At 37.9% G+C, this 18,320-nt stretch overlaps 1 protein-coding gene across 2 annotated transcripts; it reads left to right on the forward strand.

Annotated features, from left to right (window-relative positions):
- Nucleotides 1-2,352: 2,352 nt before the first annotated feature.
- On the forward strand, nt 2,353-4,949 carry LOC105773784 (tRNA (carboxymethyluridine(34)-5-O)-methyltransferase). 2 transcript variants are annotated; one of them, XM_012595902.2, is made up of 3 exons: nt 2,353-2,514; nt 2,697-3,807; nt 4,443-4,949. In XM_012595902.2, the coding sequence occupies exons 2-3, from the start codon at nt 2,729-2,731 to the stop codon at nt 4,534-4,536; spliced, it is 1,173 nt and encodes a 390-aa protein (XP_012451356.1). In that variant the 5' UTR covers nt 2,353-2,514; nt 2,697-2,728; the 3' UTR covers nt 4,537-4,949. The 2 variants fall into 2 exon arrangements, with proteins under 2 accessions (XP_012451356.1, XP_052488950.1); XM_052632990.1 differs by having other exon boundaries at nt 2,357-2,514; nt 2,654-3,807.
- The last annotated feature ends 13,371 nt before the right edge of the window (nt 4,950-18,320 follow it).

The raw sequence follows: 18,320 nt of genomic DNA on the forward strand, positions 1-18,320 counted from the left end.
AGTGGCTCAACAAAATAACATTTCTTATTCAAATCTCCATTTGACATCTTTGCTATGCAATCCACAACCTTGTTTTGCTCCCTAGGAACATACCGAAATCTAACTTATCATTCCTTTAAAATCATAGTATGTACAAGTCGAACTTCCGAAAGATTACTGCCAACCACATATCTATTACTAACCACATCAATCAAGATAGCATTATCACTTTCCACTTCAATTTGTCGGAACCCTTCATGCCAAGCAACCACAAGTCCCTCATAAAGTGCCCTTGCTTCCGTTTGGAAAATGCCATATCTGCCAATTCTCATGCCAAAGCCAAATAACCAATTCCCCTCATGATCCCGAAGCATACCACCCACGGCAGCAGATGATGTATGTTTTGGTATACTGCCATCAATGTTACCTTTAACCCACCCGACAGGCGGTGGCTGCCAATACTCTTTGGTGTATTCACTGCAGCAGCTATTATTCAACCTTGCTAAATTAGATATGCTGCGAGCCCAAGCTATACTAGTTGCTATCAAATCCATGTTACTATAGCTAGCTCCTTTAAAAATAAAGTCATTCCCATGCTTCCAAATCAACCAAGAAACAACTGAAAATAAAGTTGGCCATTCACCATCGATTGAGGAACTATAAAACTTGAGCAAATTCATACCAGTCTTCCAAGGAATAAGAAAAAAAAGAAAGACCAGTCATGTTGTGGTACCAACGATTTCCAAATTGCAAACGGGCAGTCACGGACTACATGGAGCCCTGTTTCAACTAAAGCATCACACCGTGGACAACACTACCCTTCATCTGTCATTCTTCTCTTTACCCTTACCTCATTGGTCATTCTCCCATATCCTGGAACTATGTTCCCACTGCACAAGTTCCCTTTGATTTAAAAAATAGCTATAAGTTGAAGCTGAAGAAAATTTACCTTTTGACATCCATTTCCAAATCAATCGATCAGGACCACTATCGTGTGATGGAGGCATGACCGCAGAGATCGAGCAAGAACGGTTTGTGGTAGCTGCGATTCCAGCCATCTCCAGTTCCATGATCCATTGCCCGTTACCACATTGCAGACTATCAAGGTCTCATCGATATGGTCCCCTCCGATGTGCAAAAATTTTAAAGGCCTGACGTCCTCCACCCAATTATCGTTCCAGAAGTTTACTAAGCAGGCATCCCCAACAGACCAAATGATACCATCTATAATCTCATTCCAGTGATTAGAAAGAGAGCGCCAAAGATTCGAACAATTATTTCGTTCAATAGAATCAGGTAGGAATCCATGAACATTATATTTGTTTCTCAACAAGCGATCCCATAGTGCCTAAGTATTGGCTAAAATGTTGTAGCCCATCTTCAATAAGAAGATTTTATTTTGATCTTGGAGCCCTCGGATGCCTAATCCTCCTTTATCAAATGGTAGACAAACTTCCTTCCAATTAACTAAGGCAGGTTTCCTCTCCAAACTAGTTGAACCCCAGATAAAATTCCTCGCAGTTTTCTCAATTTCTTTACAAACCGTGACTAGGAGTCTAGCAGTATTCATGAAGTAACTTGAAATTGCTAACAGTACCGATTTAGTCAAGGTAGTTCAGCCTGCCAAGGAAAGACGCCGGGTATCCCAACCATTTAATTTTCTTTTGACTTTATCCACCACAAACTAAAAAGTAGAAGGCGAGGCACGAGTGTGAAACAACGGCATACCCAAATATTTCCCCAAATCATTGACTCTAAAAAATCCAAGCTTATTACTAACCATCATTGCTACATCTTCAGGAGTGTCAGACTTGAGTCTTATTTTTATTACCTCTATGTTCTGATTGAATATTGTGGACCTCGAAATGCGAATTTTTAATTCTAGCTATGGCTTAAATGTTGGAAAATTTTTGTTTGCACAATGAAATATTAAAAATTTTCTAATAATTGAATTATTGCGTTATCTATGACAATAAATTTTATAAATTTGTTACCTGTGTTATTCTTAGTAGAACTCATCGATTCTTGGGCTTTCAATCAACATAGTCTTCTCCGCTATTCTCTACCCCTTAGTTTGCTTAGAGAAACACTTTTAAAAGGTATTGGAGATACTTAAATTTTTTTGTGAATTGTCTAAGTCATTTAAAAATATTAATTTTGAGTTTGTAACACTTGAAAATAAATATTACATATTTGATGAAGGAATTTTGAAATTTATTTTGTTATATAATTTATTCTTTTATTACACAAATTGAAATTTATTTGGGCTAATTTCTCATTATCCAATTAAAATCCAAATATCAGGATAAACAGCCCAAACCAAAGCCCATAAATCCGCAGCCCATACAACTGTGCCCTAGTTTCTTTTCTTCTCCTTGTCTCTTTTCTTTCAGGCGCACAGCTTCAATTTTTCTTCTTTTCCGGTGCTTTTCTTCTGATCGGCCACCACGACTTCTTCAAAATCCAATAGCAGTTCCCGTGTGGCCGAATTTCAGGCGAGTCCGAGCAACATATCCTAATTTTCTTCTAAGATATGTAAGTATAAAACTGTGTCGACAGTTCATGCTGTTTCTTACATTCTTATAGGGTCTGTATTCTAGTGTATTTTTACTATTATTTCAGAACCATCACATTTCTATTGCCTTTAATAATGTGTCATAATTCCATTCTGTAGATAACAGATCAGCGATGTGAAATGTTCTATGGTTTCTGTGTAGGTCAAATTTCTTAGGCACAATGCTCAAGACTGATGATTTTTAAATCTCTTAGAGCTGGTAGATACGTTCATCAATTTTGGAGTAAAAGCACTCTATTCCTTGATTGTATCTGTGGACTTGGTTATTCAGTAATTTCTAGCAGTATGAAAGAAATCAAAGTAAAAGATGCTTCTCCTATGTGTACTCTTGCACCTGATACTGAACCCAGAATCCAACCATCTTCCTCTGTAAGTGAGGACCGTAAGTGTTCATCTATAAGTGTGAAATCTACCCCTGAAATAGAAAAGAAATATGTTCATCATGTTTATGATGCTATTGCCCCCCATTTTAGTTCCACCCGCTTTGCCAAGTGGCCCAAGGTCGCTGCTTTCTTGGAATCTTTGCCTACTGGTTCACTTATCTTAGATGCAGGATGTGGAAATGGGAAATATCTAGGTTTAAATTCTAGCTGCTATTTTATAGGATGTGATATAAGTCCTTCCCTTATCAAAATATGTGCTGATAGAGGGCATGAAGTTTTGGTTGCAGATGCTGTTAATCTTCCTTACAGAACTAATTTTGGTGATGCAGCAATCTCTATTGCTGTTTTACATCACTTAAGTACAGAGAATAGGAGAAAGAAAGCGATTGAAGAATTAGTGCGAGTTGTTAAAAAGGGTGGCCTAGTTCTAATAACCGTTTGGGCCGTTGAACAAGAGGATAAGTCATTACTTACCAAATGGACTCCACTTACAGAAAGGTATTTAGAAGAGTGGATAGGACCAGGTAGTCCTCGTGTTCGTGGCCCTTCATCCTTCACTCTAGAAAGCATTCCTGAAACTGAGGAAAATGGTTTGGGTGGGCATCCAAAAGATTCTAGAGTGAGTTTAACTGAGAATATGCAACAATCATCATGCTCAACCCCCCAAAATGAAGATGATTCAATGGTTTCTAGAGATGGAAAGAGTCAGCAGGAATATTTTGTCCCTTGGCACTTACCTTATCACCGTGCCGAAGTTAGTGGTGCCTCTGCTGGTGCTCTAGCAAATGGTTTGGCAAAGAAAGATGATAAGAAGGGTGCTGTAGTGTACAACAGATATTACCATGTGTTCGGTGAAGGCGAGCTTGAGAGGTATGCATATTGTCGTTGTAAATGTTTGCAGTTCTATATATCCATTTATTTATCAACATATTATCCAATGTTTGGGCTGCACATGGAATGAGCCTCGTTCAATTGGCTACCCAAAAATGGTATGACTGTGGTTTGTGATTGTAGATATATGATATGTGCTGAAAACTTTTACCTAGCTAACTGTCATTTTGAATGCATTTTATTTTTAGTAAACTAACTGGACATGATATCATGGTGGAAAGTTAGCAATCATCTATTTTATTACACATTTACACTATTTAAAGATATAAATGAGAAGAACAAGTTGTTTACCATGAACTTAAGATACATGTCTGAAATTATGTTTTTTCCGTTTGTTACTTGGTGTAAATGTTATTTTGCATCGAGGGGATGTAAATGGTTTACAACGGTCGATATAATTGCCTTTGGACTTGATTTCAAAGGAATTTATATGATCTAGGTTAAGAGAGAACATGTGCAAGCCTCTACTTTTATCTTCATAAAATCTGTTTTTCGTTTTTGGTTGCTTTTAGAGTATGATGTTGAGGTTTGATGATTGGAATGGAAATTACCTCCTGTCATTTACATCTTTAGATGAAGATTTTTTGTTAATTTATTTTACATAATTTATGCAGGTTGGTATCGGGAATGGATAATGCTGTGATTGTTGATAAGTTTTATGACAAATCAAACTGGTGCATCATTCTTGAGAAAACATTAGAAGGATAAACAATTGCATTACTTCATCGTTACACTGGAATTAGCATCAAAGAAAATTGATTATTGCTTTTCATTGGCGGCTGTTGCACGCACTTCATGATTAAGAAGTTGCTGGCAAAGGATTCTTCACCGTCTCTCAGACAGTAATAGAGGTGCTTGATCGATGTGGCTGAAGACGGACCTGAGATATGGATAGCTCAACCTTTTTCCCCATATACAATGTGTTGGTATTACTAGGGTTTGTATGTCGCTCTCCTAAATGTGGAAAGATCAGTGAATAATTGTGTTTTCGGTTTTGGATTTTTCGCGTTTATTTTTCAAGATTGGACGAATATTGTCCACTGCTATTTTGTTGGTTCGTCTGTTTTTCATACGAACTGAAACATGAAAATGCATAAAAAGTAAGGATGGTATTCGAGGAAGGGATGGATGTTGGCAAATCCACTATTGCTTTAAAGTTGTTGTTATGGATGTGTATCAATTTTATTCTTTTCAAAGAGAAGATTACACAATTTTATCACACAAGTAGGTAAATTGGTAATTTTGCCCTTTTAATTCACATAAAAGTTAGGGCTTATCTTATGGTGTAAATTTACAATTTCACTAATGACAATTTTATAAATTGGGTAAACAATTTTATAAACAATTTCACTAATCACTAATCTGTAAATTGAAACTCATTCTCATTCATCTTCATTCTCTATCGTCAATTCATGGAGATTTGCGCCTTTAAGCAAAAGAGAGAGGAAGGTATTTCATTATATCAGCAAAATTAGGTTGGTGTATCTGATATAAACAACAACCCCATCATCATTCATACACGTTACCCCTCTCACTCTCCCTTTTATTTTTTATTTTATTTCATCTTGCTTGCTTGCTTTCTTCTACAAACAAAACACTCTTTTCTCTCTCCGATGATACCCTTTTGCTTTGCTTCTTTTCAGACTTTGGTCCCTTTTTCCATTTATTTTTTCGGGTTTTGTTTATTTTTCCGGAGTGATATTTTGTTTGGTGATTAAATATTAAGTGATTTAACAAAATTACCAATTTATTTTTTTGATATGTTTTATGCTTGATTTAACCAGAAAAAAACATAAAAACTTTGGTTATTTTGGTTAACCGACCAAATTAACTTGAAATAATTCGGTTTGGTTAAATTTTTTTGAAAAAACTTCAATTCGGTTAACTATTAAGGGTTTAAAAATTTTGATTAATTCGGTTAATGCTAGTTCAGTTTGGTTAACCGATTGAACACCCCTACCGTCTCTTTCTTGACAATTATTATATCTTCTTCAATGTTAGTGTTCAAGCATGCAGAAACCTCAAAGCTCGTCTTCTCAAGTTTGTTCCCTCTCAGGCTTCCAAATAAAATTTAAGAAGTTAGAGCTATTCCTCAATTCCTCTATGATGATTCAAGCAAGAAGATGGTTTAGTGGTATTTTTAATGCAAAAAGAGTCGACAATCTTGGAAAATATCTTGAGCTGGGGAAATTCGAAAAAAGATGGAATTCTTTAACAATTTGCTAGACAAGATAAACTCGAATTTGGCTTCTTAGAAATCTAAGTGTCTTTCATCGGGATGTCACAAAATGGAATTAAGGGCAACAGTCAACACAACAATTGTAATACCCTATTTTGGCCCGGGTCTAAAGGGCCCAAATTACAACAGGCCTATGTAGCCCAAAACCTGAAATAAGCAGAGGCCCAAAACAATGGCCCAACACAATATCAGAAACCCTAGGGTTTCTGGGATGAGTCTCGCGCCGCAGCCACCTAGCCTCGTCCTCCGAATCTCAGCCGAATCTTCACCTGCATAGCAAATAAACACAAAAAGGGAAACAAGATCAAAGATTGCAAATCAAGAAGAAATCAGACAGATTATTATTATTATTTTATTATTAGGGTTATAAAAGGCGATTCGAAATACTGTATTAGGGGCCGGATTCAAAATCAATAAAAAAGAAAACAATTATTCTTACACAAACAGAGAGTTCAACATATTGAAAGCTGAAAATCAATTCAAAGGTCTATATTATTTTTTACTTTGATTTATTTTTTTTCTGTGTTTATATTTTTATTTTACTAAAACATATAAGAAAAGGAAAAAAACAACCTGCGTTTGGAGCCCAAACCGCCGAGAGCATCCGAGGTAGCCGTCTCTGAGGAAAGACGGTCGGAAACCGAAAGGTTCTTGGGTTTTTGAGGCGTCTCCGCTTTTATTTTGATGGATTTGAGCCCAGATTTGGGCATAAGGGGGCTGAAAGGCTAAGTGGGGAATTTTTCCCCTTTTTCGGCCACCACAGATGGTGACGCTGGCGCCGGAGATCGGCAGTCGACGCGGTGGCCGGTGACCGGCCGATGACCTGACGACCAGAAGAGGGGGAGAGCTTTTTTGAAGTTTTCGGAGGTTTTTTTTTAAAAAAAAGATGGAAACTGAAATTTTTGAATAGATTTTTGGCTTAAATAGACTAGTGAAACGACGTCGTTTCACCAAGCCTCCCCAGATTTCAAAACGACGTCATTTTGGGAGGCCGACCCGACTCCGACCCGACCCGGCCTAGGATTCGCATATTTTTTGAGCGGAGGGGTAAATTACAATTTCAGCCCCTTCGCCTTTTAATGTTTTTGCAATTGAGTTTTTGGTTATTTTTAAATTTGCCCTTTAATTTAGTTACAATTTCATGTTAGCCCTAACATGAACGACGCCGTTTTAGAGGAGAGGGGAAAATTTCCCTTCCAACCCCTCTATGTAATTCACGTGTTCAAATTAGTCCTTTGGGTTTCATTTATTTGCGGATTTGCCCCAAAATTTTCCAATTCCTGTTCAATTTAGTTTTTTATTATTTTCCTAATTAATTTTAATAATGTAATTGTTATTTTTTTATTTTTTGTAATTATGTTTCAAAACATATATATATTTTTATTTTTTATGCGCATTTATATTTTTAAACTAATGTTTTTCTCATATTTATATGTATACATATATTTTTTTAATTTTGATAATGTTGACATTATTTAATAATTTTAATATATTTTATGTTTTCATAAATACATTATAAATTTTATAAATCAAAGTTTTACATGAAAATTCATATGTATGCCTCTAATTCTTCATAATTTCATTTATTTTATTTATTTTGATATTTTATATGTCATTCGTTATTTTAGCTTTCAGTATTAATTTAGTTTGTCTAAACTTCATGTTATTACATCTTTGTTATAATTATTATTGTATTTGTTATTGTGACATTTATACATGCATTCAACCTAATATCACATCATTTTTTTACTCGATTTCAAACTTTACAAAATTGAGTGAATGCTTGTATTTAGGATTTTAAGGAAATTGAGCCCTAACGTATTGGGTTCTGATTTTCTTCGTTAAAGCTAATAATCGAACATTCCTCTTTAATCAAAAAAATGAAAACTCATCATTGGGAATTCAACACGTTATGTCCTAACGCATTGGATGTGACGCATTGATTTCTCGAAATGAAGATTTTTGCTAAAAAATAATAAAGGAAATATTCCAAGTTTGGGATTTTGGAGGAATTGTGCCCTAACGTATTGGGTCGCGATTTCTTAAATCTTGAATAAATGGATATTGTTTTAAATTTTTATTGCATGTATTCTGGCCTAATTCTTTTTGGGGAAATTAGAATGTCGTGCCCTAACGCATTGGGTGTGACATTTTCCTTCTCTGAAATGATAAAGGTCTTAATACGTAACGTTTTTAAGTTTTTTGCTAAGGATTATATATTTTCAAACTCTCGACTTCAAGACATTAATTAATCAATTTGGTACCAATTTTGGGCGTTACGAGGGTGCTAATCCTTCCTTGTAGGTAACTGACTCCCGAACCCGTTTTTTTAAACTCGTAGACCAAAGTCGTTTTTTAGGTGATCCAATCACACCTTAATAAAAGATTGGTGGCGATTCCCAATTTTCAGTTTTTTTAAAGTCGACAACCTAAAATTTTTGTTTTCAAAAAAACGATTTCGACAGCTTGGCGACTCCACTAGGGACAAACATTTTTAAAAAAAATAAGAAAGTCGAGCCGCAAAGTTGACTAATTTTTGTCTTATAGTCGAAAAAATGAAATTCATTTTTAAAAAAAATCCTTTTGCATTCATGCTTAATTGATTTAAGTACTTTAAATTATTTTGCATTATACATTACATGTACTGGATAATTTTACCCTCTAAGTGGGAGTGAGAAGCTATTCCTTCGTGAGGTTTTCACCTTCGTATGGGATAGTGGATCGCTTTCGGGATACATCGGTACCTATGCCTTCGTGAGATTTTCATCTCCGTATAGTCATAGGGAAAATGTGTCCCCCTGAACTGAACTTGATCTATATGAGCCTATAATGGGTGAAGATCAAGGAATCTGCTGGTTCGGGTACCTTTACTTTAGAGCTAAACCGCATATAATGAGCCTTAGGAGCTTGCCTTAGGTAGAACTACACTAAACCCTAGTAGATGTCCTAATAGACGTTTTACTCTTTCTTGATTATATGCTTATATTTGATACTGACTTCTGTGTTTAATTTTGTTTGTATGACATGGCATTTCATTTCATCATAAAAGGCGTCAGTTCAGATTCGGTTGCTAGATAGAAAGCTTGTCATGGAAAAAGGGTTTCTTGATAAAGTGGAGGACAATGCGGTTGTCCGAACTTGGTGTGAAACAACGCATGACAAGAAAAGGCGATACTTTGTTGATGGGTATGTATCAGAATTATGGGATTTTACTCGCATCAGTGTAACTCAAAACAATTTGCAGGAGTTGAAGGAAATCTGGTATCAGTTGAATAATGAGGTTAGACAGTTATTTTATGACAAGTATGGGGATTTGCCTTATTTGCTTGATGTGAAGGTAGACAAACATTTGTTTCGAGCCCTCGCCCAGTTTTGGAATCCTGCTTACAGTTGCTTCACGTTTGTGAATGTCGATTTGGTGCCTACGATAGAAGAATATGTGGCTTTACTCCGATGTTCAAAGTTTCTAGTAGACAGGGTCTACTCGAGAGCGGTAAATGTGCCAGCCTTTTCAAAGAAGCTGATAAGTATAATAGGGATGAGTGAGCAGTGGGTCGCTGCACGGATTAAGCAAAAGGGGGATAGCAAGTGCGTTCCTTGGAGAAGCTTGAAGGATGCAATTCTCACACACCCAGACATAAGAAAGAGGTTAGATGTCTTTGATTTAAGTATATACGGTTTGGTTGTCTTCCCTAAAGCCTTGGGGCATGTGGATGAAGCAGTCGCTGATTTATTCGACCGGCTCGATAAGAAGGTTACACCGATTCCAGCAATTTTGGCAGAAACTTTCAGGTCATTGAGTGCGTGCCGAAAGACGGGTGAAGGTAGATTTATTGGATGTGCACAGCTTCTACTCGCATGGTTTCGTAGTCACTTTTGGAAAGTGGATAAAGTTTCGTATCGAGTTTTCTCTGAAAATTATTCACCACTAAAGGAGATAGTTGCTACGCCGATGAGAGACGATATTTTGGAGGAGAAGTGGATGACAATTCTTCAAAATTTTCAAGAGGAGGACGTTGAGTGGAGAGCTCCTTGGTTACTTCCAGATGAGATCCGGTATAGGTGTGGTAATTTCGATTGGGTTCCACTACTTGGGATTTGGGGAGCTAGTGGATGCCCCGTTGTTGGTGCTGAGACAGTATAGGTCAAGACAATTTATACCTGCAACCCAATGGATAGCTGATTGTGAATTTTCGTACAAAGATAATGGCTACAGAAAGAAGATCCAAGAGATGTCTAGCGCGTGGAAACAGACTCGCCAAATGAAGGGGTTAGCTGTGGGTCCAATGACAACTCCTGAGTATAAGGAATGGTGGGGTAGGAGAATCAACGACAATATACCCAAGGTAAATCAAGAGGGTCGCCAGCCAATAGAGGAGCATTTGCGAGTTATTCCTTCTGAGTTGGAAATCATAAGACGAGATTTTGAGAGAAGAAATGCGGATTTAGGAAAGAAGATAGAGCAAATGGAGGAAGAAAAGATGAACTTGAGATTGGACATAGACGTTCAGAAGCTTGAAACTGAGAATTTAAGGAAAGAGAAAAACAAGGCTGAGGAGGAGCTGGGTAGGATTATAAAAAGTTGCGTCTGTCAATAAGAACTGTTGGGCTGGAAAAAACGTCAGAACAGTGGCGAGCAGAAATTTAAGAAGAAAAGGACAAAGCCGATAGATGGGAATAGAAATTCCAAGAAATGCAGAGACGAAACGAGGCTTTAGAAAAGAGCTTGTCAGAAAGCCAAAATGAAAAGGGCGAGTTAAAGGATAAGGTGATCATGTTGGAAGAATCTCTTCGTCAGTATCGAAGTCGAAATTCTGCAATAGAGTTGAAAGCAAGCTTGAGCAAGATCGAGAAAATGAAGCAAAGAATCGAAGAGCTAGAAACGACTTTGCAAAATTGTGAAAACTGGATCAAGCATTTGGAAGCAAATGAAAATCGTAATAAGGAATAGCTACACTACTTTCAGAACCAAGTTAGGAGCAGAGATCATATTATGGAGGAAGCTGTAGTCCAGATCCGAGAAGTAGCTGATCATGTACAAGCTTTGGCAGTACAAGCAGACATGTTGAGTGTGAAGTATGAATTAGAATCAGATCGGGGGCAAGAGTTAGCTGTGTTACTTAGAAAGATTAGAATACTGAGCAATAGGGCGAAACTTTATTTGTAATTCACTTTATGTAAAGAAATTTGCTTTCTAGTAAAGTTTTCTTATATGGAATTGAATCAAAATTGACATATTTTTTGCATTCATGCATTGCATTACTTCATATGCATTTAAAAATATTAAAAGATTCTAGTTAATTTACATCACTCCTCGGTTAATCTGGAAACCAACCAGCCTACTAAACACCGCTACGGTACTCGATCAAAAACTAAGGATATGGATCAAAGGATGGAAAGGCTAGAACAGTCCCAAAAGGAAATACAGGAGCAACTTCAAAAGAAAATGAATGAGCAACAAAAAATGATAGACAAAGTGATGGAATCTCAATGGAGTAGATGGCCCAGTTAACTCAATGGTTCAACAAGGGAATTGACAAAGGAAAATGCTCTATGCTCAATGTTGAAGAAGGAGACAATGATGGACCTGTCTATCCTCCAGACTTTACTTCCCAACAAGTTGAGATATACCCGCGTAGGTCTTTTGTTACCATTAATCCTCAACAATTTCAGGGTGACGCTGTAGCGCTAATGAATCTCCAGGCAGAATCAGGCTCTAACCCTGGAGCCAACCTTGTTAATCCTGTTATCCCTGATTTTGATGAGACGGCTGGAAAGGAGAAAATGAATGACGAGTTGCCAAAATAGTTAGAGGAGAAGTACAAATGGCTGGAAGAGAAATTTAGAGCGATAGAATGTACGGAGAGCTACTATGGGATGGATGCTAAAGAATTGAGTCTGGTCCCGGATTTAGTACTCCCTTACAAGTTCAAAATGCCAGAGTTTGAGAAGTACAATAGAACTAGTAGCCCCGAAGCTCATATTACCATGTTCTGCAGACGAATGACCGGTTATGTCAATAATGACCAACTCTTGATACATTGCTTCCAGGATAGCCTCACAGGGGCAGTATCCAAGTGGTATAATCGATTGAACCGTACTCAAATTAATTCATGGAGAGATCTGGCACAGACGTTCATAAAGCAGTACAGCCATGTGACTGACATGGTACCTGATAGGATCGCTCTGGAGAATATGGAAAAGAAACCAGGTGAAAGTTTTAGGCAATACGCACAGAGATAGAGGGAAGTTACTATACAAGTTCAGCCATCTCTTCTAGAAAGAGAGATGACGATGCTTTTCGTGAACACCTTGAAGGCCCCATTTATTACACACATGTTAGGAAGTGCTACTAAAAGCTTTTCTGACATAGTTATGAATGAAGATATGATAGAAAATACTATTAGAAGAGGGAAGATAGATGCGGGAGAAAGTAGTAGAATGACGGCCTCGAAGAAGAAGAAAATGAGGTCAACAATACAAGTTCATATTCGAAGACAGTTACAGTGAATCAACCGGGAAAAGTGGCTGTTAACTAGCAATGATCATCAAAGCAGAGATCTGATACAAGACAAATTACAGAGAAGATTCAATTTACGCCAATTCCAATGACGTATAGAGAGCTATATCAGAATCTATTCAATGCACACGTGGTTTCCCCTTACCACTTGAAACCTCTGCAGCCTCCATACCCCAAGTGGTACGATGCAAACGCACAGTGCGACTATCATGCGGGAATTGAGGGGCATTTTATAGAACATTATACGACGTTCAAGAAGTTGGTAGAAAGACTTATAAGCATGGGTGTGGTTAAATTGGATGATTCGCCCAGTACAGAAAATCCGTTACCTAATCATAACGGAGTGAACATGATAGGTGGGAGCATGGGTAGAAAAATCAAGGAAGACATAACAGAAGTGAAAATTCCTTTGAGGTGGGTCTGGAAAAATATGGTAAAAAGGGGATTGATTGTTCTGAATTCAGAGAGAAGCTTCGAAAGAGTGGAAAACTACTGTGAGTTCCATCATGAGGAGGGACATGAAATCCAGGAATGCACAGAATTCAGAGCCCTGGTTCAAGGCCTGATGGATAATAAGGAAATGGAATTTTATGAAGAAGTTAAGGAGGAAGGGAGTATTTGCACATCCGAATCCTCGAAGGTTCCAAAAGTAGCGCAGCCTGTAGTCATCATCTCGTGACCAAAGAAGGATGAAGTGAGAACGCCAGTAATACCAAGAATCATAATAAAAAAACCTGCAACCTTTTCTTACCAGGGCAGTAGGAAGGTTCTATGGAGCTACGAGTGTAATACAACTGTCTCTAGAAAAGAGACTACAAAAGACCAGTGTGTGAGTGCCAATCCAGAACCTATGAAAGGGGCCATAATAGGGGAGCAAAAAGGGAAAATAGTTGAGCCAGTGAAGGAGGAAGAAGCTGTGGAATTCCTCAAATTTTTGAAGCATGGTGAGTATAATGTCGTCGAGCAGTTGCATAAACAACCGGCTCACATATATGTACTAGCCTTACTCCTGAATTCAGAAGTACATCGAAATGCACTGATGAAGATGCTAAATGAGACCTATGTGTCCAAGGATATTTCTATCAGCAAACTAGATCGGTTGGTCAATAATATCAGTGCTAATAATTTCATATTTTTCAATTATGATGAAATACCTCCTGGGGGCATGGGATCTACCAAAGCTTTGCATATCACTGCACGATGCAATGGGCATATTTTGCCAGGAGTATTGATTGACAATGGATCGGCTTTGAATGTATTGCCATTATTCACACTTAACAGGCTGCCCATAGACAGTTCGCACATGAAAACATGTCAAAATGTAGTGAGGGCGTTTGACGGTACAGAAAGGAAGGTCATGGGAAGAGTTGAGATACCCCTACTGATTGGCACAACAATTTATGAGGTAGATTTTATTATGATGGACATCAAAACTTCCTATAATTTTTTATTAGGAAGACCATAGATACATTCGGCGGGGGCAGTACCGTTATCATTACATCAGATGTTGAAGTTAGTGTCAGATGGTCGGCTAGTGACAATAAATGCCGAAAAAGATATAATAGCAGCTGCATCCAATGAGACGCCATACGTGGAGACCAATGACGAGTTAGTAGAATGCTCATTTCGATCTTTGGAGTTTGTGAATGCGGCATTTGTTCCTGAAGGGAGCAAAATTTTGGTGCCAAAATTATCCAAAACTACAGAGATGGGTTTATAGTTGTTGGTAGGAAAATGAGCTTTACTCGGAAGAGGGCTAGGGAGATATCTTCAAGGGAGGACTGAGGTTCCAGTACTGAAAGAAAAACAGGATCACTTTGGCTTAGGATACAAGCCAGATAGAGGATAGAGAAAGAAGGAGATAGGAAAAAGACAGGAACGGAGAAGGGCGCGCCTAAATGGGGAGGAAGCTAAGTGGGAGCCAATGATAATTCCCCACGTATCCAAAACTTTCGTATCTAGAGGAGTTATTCATCATGAGAGAAAGAAATCGGTTGAGGAAAGCATCGAAGAGACGTTAGGAAATATGCACATCAATGCCATTCATGAACATGAGAATGAAGAGAGGAGCTGGTTAGATATTCATCTTTATGAGCCTGGGAGTGTTCTAGACAATTGGACTGCGGAAGAAATACCTAAAGTCTTTAGAACTGTCTCAGAGTAATATTCAGAACAAACTTGTTGTTTTAGCCTAAAAATAACAAGAACTCTTTTGTGAAATAGGCTTATGTTTGAATATCATTATTTTAATAAAACATCTTTGCAATTGTTTCGAGCAAATATTCTTTCATTCTTTCCATACAAGTAAATATATTCTTTCATTTATAATCATTGCAGAAGTAATTGTACATAAATTCATACATTCTTTTGTAACCATATTAGGTCTCTGTATATCAACGACGTGAATGACGCCGCTACAAACTTAGAGTGTCCTTTTTAACAAAACATGTGTTTAGAGGGATCGCATGACTTTGAAGGTGATGAAGATTGTGGTTTATCTCTGGACTTGTTCAGGATGGTAGAACGAGAGGAAAAACAAATCCTACCTCACAAAGAATCAGTAGAAGTTGTGAGCTTGGAAGAAGGAAAAGAGGTGAAAATTGGAATTGAGATTTCTGCAAAGACAAGACGAGACCTCATTGAATTACTCCGAGAGTTCAAAGACGTCTTCTCATGGTCATACCAGGATATGCCTAGATTGAGCACTGACATCGTGGTAAATCGCCTACCTATAAGAGAGGATTGCAGGCTAGTTCAACAGAAGCTCAGAAGAATGAGGCCTGATACTGTGCTTAAAATAAAAGATGAGGTCAAGAAGTAGTTTGATGCTGGATTTTTACAGGAGGTCAAATATTCTGAATGGGTAGCTAACATCGTTCCAGTTCCAAAAAAAGATGGAAAAGTACGAATGTACGTGGATTACAGAGATTTGAACAAAGCAAGCCCAAAGGACAATTTCCCATTGCCACATATTGCTACTCTGGTCGATAATACGACGGGATATTCACTGTTTTCTTTCATGGATGAGTTCTCAGGATATAATCAGATAAAGATGCATCCAGAGGATATGGGAAAAACTACATTCATTACTTTGTGAGGAACATTTTGCTATAAGGTAATGCCATTCGGATTAAAGAATGCAGGAGCGACATATCAGAGAGCCATGGTAGCCTTATTTCATGATATGATGCACAAATAAATTGAGGTATATGTTGATGATATGATCGCCAAATCCAGAACAGAGGCGAAGCATGTACAGGTCCTAAGAAAATTGTTTTTAAGACTAAGGAAGTTTCAACTCAAGCTCAATCCGACAAAATGCACTTTTGGGACCAGGTCAGGAAAGTTATCGGGCTTCGTAGTCAGCAAAAAAGGAATCGAGATAGACCTAGACAAAGTCAAGGCAATACGAGATTTACCACCACCACGTACTTAGAAAGAAGTTCGAGGTTTCTTAGGAAGACTAAATTATATTGCTCGGTTCATTTCACAGTTGACCGAGAAATGTGATCTCATATTTCGCCTTTTGAATAAACATAATCCAGGGGTTTGGAATGAAGAATGCCAGGGAGCTTTTGAAAAGATAAAACAGTACCTATCCAATACTCCAGTTTTGTCACCACCCAGCCCAGATAGACCATTGATTTTGTATTTAACGGTGTTCGATAACTCCATGGGATGCGTGTTGGGTCAACATGATGTGACTAGAAAGAAGGAAAAGGCGATTTACTATCTCAGCAAGAAATTCACTGATTGTGAAATGAGATATTCGCCTATCGAAAAATTGTGTTGCGCCCTGATTTGGACGACCAAGAGGTTGAGGCAATACTTACTCTATCATACGACTTGGCTAATTTCAAAATTAGACCATTTGAAGTATATGATGGAGTCAACAGCATTGAATGGAAGAATGACTAGATGTCAAATCTTGCTCTCTGAGTTCGATATCGTATATGAAAGTCAGAAGGTCATTAAAGGGAGTGCGATAGCAGACTTCTTGGCTAGCAAAGCTCTGGAAGATTATGAGCCTCTGGACTTTGATTTTCCAAATGAAAATTTGAGGTATGTGGCAAATTTTGAAGAGGATCCCCAAGAAAATTATTCTTGGAGATTAAACTTTGACGGAGCATCAAATGCACTAGGCAATGGGATTGGGGCAGTCCTGGTGTCTCCAAATGGAGATTATCATCCTTTCACCAGTAAATTAGACTTTGATTGCACTAATAACATGGCTGAGTATGAAGCTTGCATCATGGGTATACGGGCAGCCATAGAGCGGAAAGTCAAGACATTAGGAGTGTACGGAGACTCAACATTGGTAATATACCAACTAAGAGGGGAATGGGAGACAAGAGACCCTAAGTTGATCTGTTATCGGAGATTGGTTCTGGAATTGATCGAAGAGTTTGACAACATTACCTTCTGTTATCTCCCACGGGAAGAAAATCAGATAGCTGACGCTCTTGCTACTTTAGCTTCCATGATTAAAGTGAATCAGTTGGAGGACATGAAGCCCAATTAAATTAGTATTTATGAGATCCCTGCCCATTGTTACAACATTGAAGAAATAGAAAGTGATAATCGTCCCTGGTACCGAGATATATTACTATATGTGAAAAATCGCGAATATCCTGATTAGGCAACGGAGAATGATTTGAGGACATTAGGGAGACTAGCTATTGACTATGTTTTAGATGGAGAGATCCTATACAAAAGGGGAAATGATCGAGTACTGTTGAGGTACGTGGATGCTGTAGAGGCTAAGGAAATTTTAGAAAAAGTCCATGAGGGTGTTTGTGGTACGCACGCTAATGGATTTACAATGGCTAGATAGATCATGAGATTTGGATATTACTGGGCCACCATGGAAAGAGATTGCATCAATCATGCCAAGAAATGCCATAAATGCCAAATTTACGGGGATAAAATGCACGCGCCTCCTTCACCTCTTCATGTCATGACTTCTCCATGTGGGGTATGGACGTCATTGGACCAATATCACCAAAGGCTTCTAATGGACATTGTTTTATTTTTGTGGTTATTGACTATTTCACTAAGTGGGTAGAAGCAGCCTCATATGCTAATGTCACGAAGTCAGCAGTCAGTAATTTTTTGAAGAAAGAGATAATATGTCGATATGGAATGCCTGAAAGGATTATATCTGGCAATGCATTGAATTTAAACAACAGCACAATAGCAGAAGCCTATAATCAGTTCAATATCAGACACCATAATTCGTCACCGTATCGTCCAAAAATGAATGGTGTAGTAGAGGCAGCTAACAAAAACATTAAGAATATTGTGGCAAAAATGGTTAAAACTTACAAAGATTGGCATGAGAAGTTACCATTCGCTCTTTTGGCTTACAAGGACTTCTACTGGGGCAACACCTTTTTCCTTGGTTTATGGAATAGAGGCAGTTCTACCTATTGAGGTGGAAATTCCTTCTCTCTGGGTATTGGCTGAGTTAAAATTAGATGAGGCCGAATGGATTCAATCTCGGTATGATCAGTTGAACCTGATTGAAGAGAAAAGATTAAAAGCTATTCGTCATGGTCAAAGTATCAGAAGCGAATGATACGAGCTTATAATAAGAATGTTCGTCCCAGAGAATTTCATGAAGGGGGTTTGGTTTTGAAAAAGATCCTCCCTTTACAAAAGGATTTCAGAGGAAAATGGATGTCAAACTGGGAAGGAACTTATGTTGTGAAAAAGGCTTTTTCTGGAGGCGCT

This window comes from Gossypium raimondii, chromosome 6 (genome assembly GCF_025698545.1).
Source record: "Gossypium raimondii isolate GPD5lz chromosome 6, ASM2569854v1, whole genome shotgun sequence".
In the NCBI taxonomy this organism is placed as follows: domain Eukaryota; kingdom Viridiplantae; phylum Streptophyta; class Magnoliopsida; order Malvales; family Malvaceae; genus Gossypium; species Gossypium raimondii.